An 11,986-nucleotide genomic window follows, 5' to 3' on the forward strand; every position below is an offset into this window, starting at 1 on the left:
AATTATGCTTTGGACAATAATGAAGGACATTAAAAACTGCTCATGTTATAAAAAGAAAGTCAGGTATGAAACTGTAAGTATGATATTACTCCAATTTGTCAGGAAAGGAAGAAAAAAAGAGAAAAGGGAGAGAACAAAAAAAGACACATGGATAGAAAAAAAATTAACAATAAAATCCAGCAAAATGTCATTCATGGTTATTTCTGGATAATCTAACTATAATTTTAGGTTACTTCTTTATGAGTAGTTAGGTATTTCCTAACTTAAAATGATTATGATATTTTATCCGAGAATTACAAACATTATGTGGCATAGGTATAAAAAGAGTACATCGGTTCATTAAACAAGTACTTTTATTTGTGTTCAATCCCCATTACAAGCACTCAAAGAAGTCATTTATTTTTTAAGATAGTAGGTTCCAGTTCCCAGCAATCCTCCTGTGATGGTGAGGTTCTGGTGTCAACCTGATTAAGTGATGATGCCCAGTTTTAGGCAAGTGCTAACAAGGATATTTCATGGATGGTTGATAAAGCAGAAGGCTGATGTATTAAAATCATCAGTCAGTTGACTCTATCTGTGGCTGATTGTATCTGCAGTCAACCAAGTCATGACTTTCCCATTCCAAGGAGATAATCCAATCAGCTGAAGGCTTTTAAGAAAGAAGAAAGGCTTTCTCACTGCTTCTTTAGCCAGCAATTCTCTCGTGTGGAGTTCATCCAGACCCTTCATCAGTCCTGACAACTTCACTCCGTAGTCTGCCCCATGGATTTTGGACTCTTCCATTTCCACGGTTGCATGAGACACCGTTATAAACCTCATATTTACAGATATCTCCTGTTGGTTCTGTTTCTCCAGAGAACCCTGACTAATATACTGCCCCACTTTGTTTTTATGAAAAAGTAACATGTGTTTAATACTCTTTGGGAATGCATATTTTCTTTAACTTGTGTGTTGTAACAATGGTGGTACCTTTAGGAATAAAATTATTCGCCATGAAATATATTTCAAGAATAATTATGTTCTTAATTGGAATTAGTCTACTTGTCCTTCAAAATCTTTGACTAGTGAAAATTATTTACCATATTTTTGTACAGATTTAAATATACTCTTAGAGAATATGAAACCAGCTCCTTTAGGTGGCATAAAATGAACTACTTTTAGAAAACTTCATTCCTAACCATCTAACTACCTCATTTAAATAACCATTACATTTAATTTAGACAGCTACATTGGGAGTTACATTTGACCATTAAATCAATGAAAACTTCTACCTATTAACTGTCAGGAAGGTCTAACAAATTCAACTTGGCAAGATGTATGTTTATATATATATATGATGTCTGAAAGAATATTTACCAAAATGTTTATAGTAGTCAGGTTACCTCTGGGAAAGTGGCGGAACAGAGCATGAAGAAAAAAGATAGATTGTACAAGCCACATATGGAAACACATAGCATTACGTTATAAATATGCCTTATAGACCAATCAGTGGAAGTTTCAGTTTAAAAACTTTTAAAAATCAATCAACTGTGGACAGCAACTATATGATGTGCTTTCTGACATAATCTAAACTCTTAATCCTTCCAAGCAAATATATATATATAAACAATTATGGGCATAGATTCCATATATTGAATGTTTATTTGGGAGGCATCAAACACTCATATTACCCAGATACCTCCTATAAGGAGTGTGATTCAATTTTGATGGTTCTGCTGAACTATCTGATGCTTCTGAAATCAAAGTCCAGTCATGTGTCGTGTTTGAATCAATCTTTCTTACTCTCTGGAAATAGTATAGGAAGACAGGTATTTCATTCATAAAAAATTCAATTCATATTATTTTCTTACAGGCAGCCATACTCACACCATTTACATATAGTCATACCACTAGATACTTGTGAACTTTATTTCAACTAATCCTAAGACTTAAAAATGTGATTGTCTGGAATCAGAAGGAACTGTTTTGAAATTTCAGGGATGCTCATTTAGAAGTCATTACAACTGTTTTTATTCATGACCTGAATATATTCCACACTATGAAGTGAATCATCATTAATTTGTAGATAAAGATAAGTACACAACCCCAGACCATTGTTAAATTATTAAATGCAGGGAAAAAATTAAAATGGATAGAGAAGCTTACACTCAAATTAAATGATATAATACTACTAGCTCTATTATAAATTTTTTCCTATATTTATTCCCCAAGCAATATACTTATATATTCAAGGAGAAGTACTGTAATGTATTTGATTGTGTGTGGCTGCTTTCTTATTTTTCCTAATGTAAATTACTGAAGTGCTGTATTCTGCTAAGGCATACTTTATGCCTTTATATTCCTGGACCTTCCCAGATACATAAGGTATCATCAAATGCATAAAAAATAAACATGTCAGGCAATAAAGCAACAATAGGACAATTAAGACAATATGGTAGTCAATTCTGCTTCCTTTTGAGTCAAAGTGTTCTTAACAATTCTTGGCCCCCAGAACTAAAGAAAGTACATCAGAACCTCAGTACTTCTAACAATCATCTCCCTCAGCTATTATTGGTGTAAGAAGTGATCAATCATATAATTTACAGGAAGAAAGTCACTGGATCCTTCAGAAAATACAACCTGGCAATCCGTCTTCAAAGCAAAATAATGAGGTGGCAGGGGTGTGATGGAGAAATCAGTCTTCAAAAACATCATGTAAGGGAATCCAGCTGTGCTTGTACGGCCTCTAGCTATTTACAGAGAAAAAAAAGAAAGAAAGAAAGAAAGAAAGTTAGTAAAGGGAGAGAAATTCATATGAGGCATTGTTTAGAAATACGCAGATAAAAGAGAAAGAATGGCACTGGTAATGATGCATATTAAATTCATTCACATAGCAATAAAAATACCACTTAGAATATTTTTCTTTTATGTGACGATATTAGAATTCATGCTTGTGATTTAAGTTTTCAAATCCGTAAAGAAGGTTTTCTAAATACTACTGCTTTAAATATATCCAGCTGTTTCATTTTAAATACATAAAAAAATTTAAATACATAAAAAGAAATGAGCTATCAAGCAGAGGAATCTTAAATACATATTGCTAAGTAAAAGAATCCAGTCTGTAAAGGCTACATACTGTATGGTTCCAACTATAACACTGTAAAAAATGCAAAATATGTGGCAATAAAAGGTGAGCAGTTGCCATGAATTGTGGGGATGGAGTAGAGGGAAGGGATGTCTAGGTGGAGCACGGGGCATTTTGTAGGGCAGTGAAACTATTCTATATAATCCCACAATGGTAGATACATGACATCACGCATTTGTCAAAACCCAGAGAACTGTACAACAGAGGTGAACTTGAATGTAAACTATGTATTTCAGTTACTTACAATGTATCAATTTGATTCATCAACTGTAACAAATGTATCACACTACCACAGGATGTTAGCAGTAGGAGAAACTATGTGATGGAAGGGGTAGGTGGGAACTCTGTTTACTGTCTGTATAATTTTTATGTAAACCTAAAACTGCTCTAAAAATGGAGCTTATTTTTTAAAAAATCATTACATAATAAGATTTTAGAAGTGCGTGTGTGGGTTCATTTTACTGGATTAAGAAATCAGTATTTGGAAAGAAACATAAAATGTGCTCAAAGATAAATCTTTTAGGGCTGGCATCTTCCTTTTCCTACTTCTTTTTATTCTTGGGCCCAGTAATTAAAGAATTTAATATTGCCTATACAAAAGGGTCAGACTGGCTATGTACAACATAGTTCATTACTTAATGTTATACATTAAGGCAACAATCCTATTGTTTTATTTAAAACCATTTCCATTTTCTTCCTGCTTTACTTTATCAGATTCTCTTCTTTTCAGCTATGCTTCCCCTACTGTGAAACATAAGGTAAGCTTAATGAACTTAGCTCCATAATAGGCATTTAAAAATAAGAATTTATAATATGAAGGAAACATGAAACACCCCACAATATCAGAAAGTGATTTTAATAATGAAGACCTTGTTATAGAAATCAAACAACTCCTTGTGACTGAACTCCATAAGAACGTTCTCCAGGCTCTGTACGGAAGTAAAAAAAAAAAAAAAATTAGTTGCATAGAATTTCTATTACATTTTTTTGTCTTTCTAGCCAGCTTCAGAATATGCCATAATATTATTCTCTAAGTGGTTTTAAAGAATACTTAACTGTTTTACTCAATTCCACCATTCCTAGAACTCATAATGCACTTAATAACACTCCACTTTAGCAAAAGGTTTCAACTCTACAGGGATATCTGTTCTTTAAATTGACTCCACCAAGGTTAATAAAATATATGCCAGCAAGAGAACAATTTCATTATCTATTTTTTTCAAGACAGAGATAATACATGAGATTATATTTCATCTTTCTCAGCAGTCCATTTGAAATCTAGTAAATATCATTACACAATGACACTGGAGGCGGCATATCTGATTGAACTCATTCAGCCAATAATGCCTCACATCGGTACAAACAGTGCCTCCAAGCTTTAATCTAACAGTTATGGTCTTAACATGCTGAGCTTGTTACCTTCTTTAATGTAAAAACACAGCAAAAGTTAACAACCCAAGAGCTTCAAAGACAGGACTTAAACACTCTCCTTCCTTTCACATCACATGTGTTATAGAAGCCTTCATGGATGCTACAGATGCTAAGTAATATTGTGTCCACGTATGTATGGTGGTGTAGTAAAGTGCAACGTTAAACCAAACCAAACCTGTTTTTGGTTGATTCTGCAAAATGAGGAAATACTCAAACTAGTTGTAGAAGATTGTGCAAACATATTTACATTTATTCAAGGTCCTTTGAAGAAGTGAAAGTGAATAAGGAAAGAATCATAAGAATGTGTTACCTACTCTGACCCCACTGTCAGTGCTAACATGACATGAAATGGGCACCATGAACTGAAGAGGTGGAAAGTTGCTACAAAACAGGTGTTACACTTAATTGCTTGTGGTCTTTTTCCAACATAGCTATTAATTCTAGTTCTCAGTTTCTATGTTCATTTGTTTGTTTTATCCATTTTAATTATTTCCGTTTATATTTACAAGCCAACATTTATAAACCAGGTTATCTCCAGCAAGCTCTGGGAGAGTCAAAGGTGCCATGTTCAGAAATGGCACTTCCCTCTTCATGAAGTCTAAGCACATAAGATCATATTCCACACTTCATTTTCTCTCATACATGGTACCTAAGTACTTAAGCTTTAAAATGAGTGAGGAAATATATCTGCTTTAAGATTTCATCCTTTAGGAATAATATAAAATTAGGAAATTCTCAAATTGTATTAGAGAAATTAGTCAACTAATTGACTGGCACATGTCATTAAACTATAGGTTTAATCTGCATTATATAGGGGAACTGTATTTCCTCCCAGCAATTAAAAGGGAATAAGAGGCTAGGTTTACTCCCCAGTTCTGGGGATAAGCCAAATTCATTATTGTCACTCCTGTGCCAAATTCTAGGTTGGAATAAAGGCTGATGCAGTATGTGAACAACTGATTTGCTGTATCACCAGAGGTAGCAGCCAAGTCAGGTTCTTGTGTCTCGAGCTTTGTTTTATTTTAAGGTGGTATTTCCAAAAATGTTATAGTTGAGAAAGAGAAGGAATACAACTTTGAAAACTCATAGTTTAAAACACCAATAGCTAAAATAGCCTAAATAATTTATATATGTGTGTGTGAGTACGCCTCTGAGTGTGTATATGAGTGTGTGTATATATATGTATATACACAATTTATACACTACACATGGGCACACAATTTAGTGTCTTGCTTTACTAAAAGATTTAACCCCAGGAAGGGAAAATGCTAACACCTGAGATAAAATATGCAAAGAATCTCCATCTATGTATGCTTGGCATAATCAGTTGTAGTTATTATCATTGTCATTTCCCAAACAATCCTCCACCCTTTCCTAAGTCTTCTTAGAGAGGATAAGAGATTAGAATAGACAGAGAGGTAACAGGAATATATGGAGTTACTCATATCTTATTGTGAAATATGTAATCAGTGGTTTTGTTCCTGGGCAGGAAAGACTAAGAGAAAGAGAGGTGAAGGTTAAGAAAAATCCTTTCTTCAGAATTTTACTGATATAAAATTTTGAATCAATTATGTATGTTGAAAAACTGCTTTTTCCCTTGAAAGTGACTCTGTACATATGAGAAGAGAAAAGCAGTGGAATGTAGAGATTAAGAGCACAGGAGTAGGAACCAGGCAGATTTAGGTTCAAATTTTGGCTCTATCACTTGCTAGAATAAGGGTAGGCTACATAACACCTATAAACCTCATACATCATTTGCAAAATGGCCTACTTTGTGAAGTTGTTATAAGAAATAGAGGTAATAACAGATATGAAACATTCAGCACACCACCTAGCACCCTAACTTCTCAATAATTGCTAGTCAGTGAGCTTAACTGAAATCCATTTTGATTAGCTAATAGATGACAGTGGTTGGCTTCCTTTTGGGTGGCACCCTGAGAGGACTGTTAACTTTCCACCTCACTGGTAAAGTTTTCAGTACTCTGACTTGAATTATGATTTCCTTTACTTGTAGAATAACAATATAAGACAGATCATATCTTCATTAACTTTACAGTTCTTTGCCAACACTAACAATAGCAAGTTATGTCGATTTGCTTAAATTTTATTTCAACATTTGCATTATCTAGACCTCAATGAGGAGCTTCAATAAAGTCAATGATAACATTTTTAAAAGCTAATTATGAAAATTAACTGTCTTGACAGTTTAGCAATTATTTCTTAAATAACAAAAGTCTCCTTTCTGAGACTTAAACTGGCTGCTAGCAAGCCTGTTTCTTAATCTCTGCCCCATTTGCTTGCACAAGCCCCACCACCTTCACAGGCCCACCTACTCATGTTTATTAATAAGTGACATGCCTCATAATAGGTACAGTTACTGCTTTTTTTGTTTTTTTAACTTCTACATTATTGGCCAGTTCAAACTGGACAGAGTCAGAAAATTCTGGCTACCCCTATCTACATATGCAAAAGGCAAAAGAATCCTGACTTAGTTACCTACATGTAATTATAATACTAAAAAACATGCCCCTCATCATGCCAAGGCCACCATATTTGAACATGCGATGTATGAAGTGGCATGATCTCTCACTGCGCATGCTTGACCAAATTCTGTCCCCAATCTTACTTCATATTGCACCACCCATGCATCACCTCCTCCTACCTCTCTAGTTCACCCCCCACCAGACTGTATAAAAGTCTCAAGCTTCCTCAGCCTGGGGAAACAGATTTGAGCCTAATCTGTGTCTTATCTGGCTGCCAGGCAATAAATAATGTCTTTCTTTTCTCAAAATCCTGGTGTCATAGTATTAACTTCCATGCACATCAGACAACTAACCCTTGCTCAGTAACAAGACTTTTCAAGAATTCGAGAAAACTAGTTTCTGAAGACAAAACAAAATTTAAATAATAATAAAACCAGGGCATTTAAAATGACCATTTAACAAACATATTTTTTCAACTTGTATAAATAATATTCTTATCAAATCACTATTTAATGCTTCACTACTCTAAATTAGTATTTTGGAGTTCAAACTGTCATGTAGCATTTTGTCCTTATAAAAATTCCCAACATGAAAATAAATAATGAAGCTGATATGGCTAGAGAAAAAGAGATTAAAAGTCACAGGTCTCAACTATTGAGAGAGTCTCTTTCTTCTCTTGGTCATTAATTCCCTCAACTAAGACACCTGCTGTCATTTCAATAAAAGGGAAAATTAACCTCTTGCCTTTGATGTAATTACTCTGAAAAGAGGTACATTAGAGGGACACCTTCTGTCAAGATAGTTCAGTGAGAAATAAAGATTAGATAAACTACTTACATACAATTTACCTTCCTCCAGTTTGTGCAAATGAAGAATTCAAACAGTTTATATCCCTTTTAGGTCTGTGATTTGAATTTATGCTCCCACCCCATAATTTCCTCAGTCATTCACACACACCAATCTTAACACTACCGTAAGGATGATTCTGCCATATATAGGAGTGTAAAAGAATAAACGGAATCCAGTAGAGGATTATTATTTAAATTTCCAAAATCTGAACTCGGCATAAATTTTTTTTTAAATGAACCCTCAGCATTAATTTCTTCTAAGTTCTAGATCTGCATTCAAATGCTATTCTGCACTAAAAAATTAACTATAAACCACATATAAAGTTGGGTTAACTCTAACACAATTTTAAATATCATTTCTTTGGCTAAACAGAATAAGGGCTAAAAATGTCTCATAAGGAAGTCCAGCTATTATCATTTACCTCTGAAGAGATTTTTTAAATCTTTTTTTTTTCTTTTCAGAAAGCATACGACAATTACACAAATGAATTTTGAAACTAGAAATGTTTTAGAATTCAAAGGAAGCAACTCAAAACAACTAAGATACAATGAGATTTTCATGCCAAATTTATTCCATATTTTACAAGCCTAGGTAAATTTTCAGTTATTTTAACTTCCTGTTAATCAAAAGCAAAATCTCCCTTAAATTCATTCAAAAGGCTTCCTTGCCCTGGGGCCCATACTTCAGAAATGGGCATTGCTTTTCTTGCATTCCTAGACCATGCCCAAGCCAATGGATAAAGAATCTACAGGGGCAAAGAGATGTACACAGCTGGAGCTGAACCCACCTCTAGAATACTCTCTGGATACCTAGGACCTAGAATTACCTGTCTTAATAGGAAGAGGACAGGACTTCTTGGACTTCTCTAGGTTCCTTCTTCCAGGGGTGGACTGCACAGCCAGTGTTGCATATCCCACCCCCAGAAGTGGCCAGGGGTTGCTGTTTTGTAGGGAGGAAGGGTATGGCTACAGCTTAGATGCATAGGTATACACAGGATGATCATCAGATACCAGACAGAGACCTGGGTTAAAAGGAAAGGGGGAGAGTTTTAGGGGAGATAGTCAAGTAGGAGCTCTAGAACTCAGTCCTTCCACCAAAACAATTACTAAACAGACAGGAACTGTCTAAAACAGCTATTTTGAAATACTAGTGGCCAAAAGAATACTGTACAGCATCCAGGGAAGAGAGGGAGTAAAAGATTGATGAATTATGTAAATAACTGAAAATTGCCTCTCCCTGTGATGGGTACTGGTGCCCACCCCCTACCCTCACAGCAGGCCACCAGAGGGTCCAGTCCCTTGCTGGCTGCTGCTGATAGATAGTGGCTTTTGTTTAGCAAGTTCGGACTGCTGAGACCCTACTTTGAAGACAACTAATTGTTTCAAACCATCCCTGGATAAAGGCAGCAACAGCCATTGTTTCAAGCCTCCCTGGACAGGGGTGGAGGCAGTGGAGATTTAAAGGTAGCACTTCCTTAGGGCTGTGGGGGATAGTAGATGAAGGGCTGCAATTCTGAGCAGACCAGGAATGTTCAGATTTGGGGAACCATTGGAGAAGAGTTTGGCACCCTTCCTGATCCCCTCCCCAGGGCACTTTGGACACAGTCTGTGCCCACTTGGTGGATCCTTGGTCCGAAACTAGCCGGGAAAGACCGATTTGGAAAAGTTCTCTTTGGGGTGAGCCTCCTCCCAGAAGCTGCCCCTCAGGCAAAGGCAGCATGAGAAAATGAAAGAAGTGTAAAAACTACAGAAACAGACAGTCCAGGACAAAGGCCTGCTGGCTCCAAATACCTGGAAGAGGGAGGTCTGTCTCCTGGGAAGCAGAGGGGACAACCAACTGCTGTAAAGAGGGGAGCTCCAAAACAACTAACAAGCAAAAGTCCAGAACAAGACAGAGGCCCAGAAAGACAGGGAAACCCCTGCATATGGTGTTCACCTTGGGCAGACCTTCCTGACTGGAGGGCTGAAACTCAAGAATTTCTCTGTCTCGTCACCAGCTGGCTACAAAACCAAGAAAGAGACATCCCAGGGAGAAATTACCAAAATTAACATTGTAAAATTTCAAAATATTAAAATGCACAGCATGTAACAAAAGTACAAAACAAAGAAATAGGAAATGATGGCCTATCCAAATGAAGAGGATGAAAATATAGAAAACACCAGCAAAGAGACATACCAAACAAAGCTTTAAAATAATGATCTTAAAAATACTCAGTGGGATGAAGGAAAGTACACAGAAAGAATCACAGAATATCAGGAAAACGAGCAATGTAAGAGTCTCAGTAAAGAGAGAGAAAAATTTTAAAAAGGAACCAAACAGAACTACTGAAGTTGAAGACCAAATAATCGAAATGAAAACATGCCCAGGATGGTTTCAAGAGCAGCCTGGAGATAGAGAGGAAAGAATAAATGAATTCAAAGACAAGACTCTTGAAATGAGTCAGGCTGAGAAGTAGAAAGAAAAACAAAATATTAAAAGTGAAAATAACCTAAGGTAGCTTTGGAACACCATCAAGTGTACCAATATATGCATTATGGGAGTTGAAGAAGAAGAAAGAGAGAGAGGCAGACGGAATAGTCAAAGAAATAATGATAAAAAACTTCCTAAACTTAGCAAAAGATGTGAATATGCACATCCAAGAAGCTCAGAGAACACCAAAAGGGATAAACATGAAGAACAATACACCCATCATATATAGATTACACTAGCAAATGCAAAGGACAAGGAGAGAGTTCTGAAAGCTGCAAGAGAAAAGCAAGGAATTATGTACAAGGGAGTCCCAGTTAGATTGAGTGCCGGTTTCTCATCAGAAACCATGGTGGTAAGAAGGCAGTCGGTTGAAATAGTTAAAGTGCAGAAGAAAAACAAAGGACAGCCAAGAATTTTATATCCATTCTTTCAAAAATAAGGATGAGATGAAGACATTCTCAGATAAACAAAAGCTGAGGAAGTTTATCGCTAGACGTGCCTTACAAGTAATGCCAAAGGAAATGCTTCAGACTAAAAGGAAAGGACACTATATGGTATGGTTCAATGCAGCATAAAGAAATAAAGACCTGCAGTAAAGGTAACCACTTGGATAATTATAAATGCCAGTATTATTGTATTATATTGTTTGGTATGTAGCTCCATTTCTTACTTCCTACAGGTGCTAAAATGCAAATGCATAAAAAGTAATGATATGCTAGGCTTTTTGACAGAAAATGTACAAAGATATAAGTGGTAACAAATAAAAAAAATGGTAGGAGGAGAAAGGGATATTGGAAAAGAACATGTGCATGCTATTGAAGTTAAATGGTACGAAAACAAATATGACTGTTATATATTTAGGATGTTAAATTTTAATCTCATGGTAATCACAAAGAAAACAGATGAAAAATATATCCAGATAGAAACGAGAATGCACTCAATATACAACACAAAAAACAAATAAAATAAAAGTAGGGTTTTACAGAAATGAGGAACAAAAAGGTATAAGACTAACATACAAAGGCTAAATAGCAGAGGCAAGTCCTTTTATACTATCAGTTGTGACTTTAAATGTAAATGGATTATACTCTCCACTCAAAAAGCAGAGATTGACAGAGTGACCCAACTATATGTTGTCTGCAAGAGACTCAAAGTAAATGATACAATTGGGTGAGGGTGAAAGGATGAAAAAAAAAAAACATGCCATGCAAGTAGTAACCAAAAGAGAGCTGGAGCAGCTATATTAATATCAGACAAAACAGACTTTAAGAAACCAAAAAAGAAAAAATAATAAAAAGAAACAATAGATGAAATAAATAAACTTTAAGTAAAAAACAGTTATGAGGATCAAAAGGTCATTATATACTGATAAAAGGGACACTCTAACAGCACAAGCTCCAAATATATGAAGCAAATACTGACATATTTTAAGGAAAAAATTGGTGGTATTACATTAATAGTAGGAGATGCTAACATAGCAATCTCAATAATGGATAGACTATCTACTCAGGACTTGAATGATACACTAAACCTAGACCAAACGCTAGACCTAACACACATAGATAGAACACTGCACCCAATGAAAACAGAATATACATTCTTCTCCAGTGCACACAAATCATTCTCCATG

At 35.4% G+C, this 11,986-nt stretch overlaps 1 protein-coding gene across 5 annotated transcripts in view; it reads right to left on the reverse strand.

The window, feature by feature from the left end:
• Window positions 1–335: 335 nt before the first annotated feature.
• COMMD10 (COMM domain containing 10) overlaps window positions 336–11,986 on the reverse strand; it is a 212,468-nt gene continuing 200,817 nt past the window's right edge. For 2 of the 5 annotated variants that reach the window (XM_077138896.1, XM_077138894.1), the window contains exons 6-7: window positions 3,994–4,053; window positions 336–2,725 (exon numbers count right to left, since the gene is read on the reverse strand). In XM_077138896.1, the coding sequence (XP_076995011.1) occupies window positions 2,675–2,725; window positions 3,994–4,053 (111 nt within the window). In that variant the 3' untranslated portion in view covers window positions 336–2,674. Of the gene's footprint in view, window positions 2,730–3,993; window positions 4,054–11,986 lie in introns of all 5 variants that reach the window. The other 3 variants (XM_077138897.1, XM_077138895.1, XR_013166980.1) reach the window with 2 other exon arrangements.

Source organism: Tamandua tetradactyla, chromosome 21 (genome assembly GCF_023851605.1).
Source record: "Tamandua tetradactyla isolate mTamTet1 chromosome 21, mTamTet1.pri, whole genome shotgun sequence".
Lineage (NCBI taxonomy): Eukaryota > Metazoa > Chordata > Mammalia > Pilosa > Myrmecophagidae > Tamandua > Tamandua tetradactyla.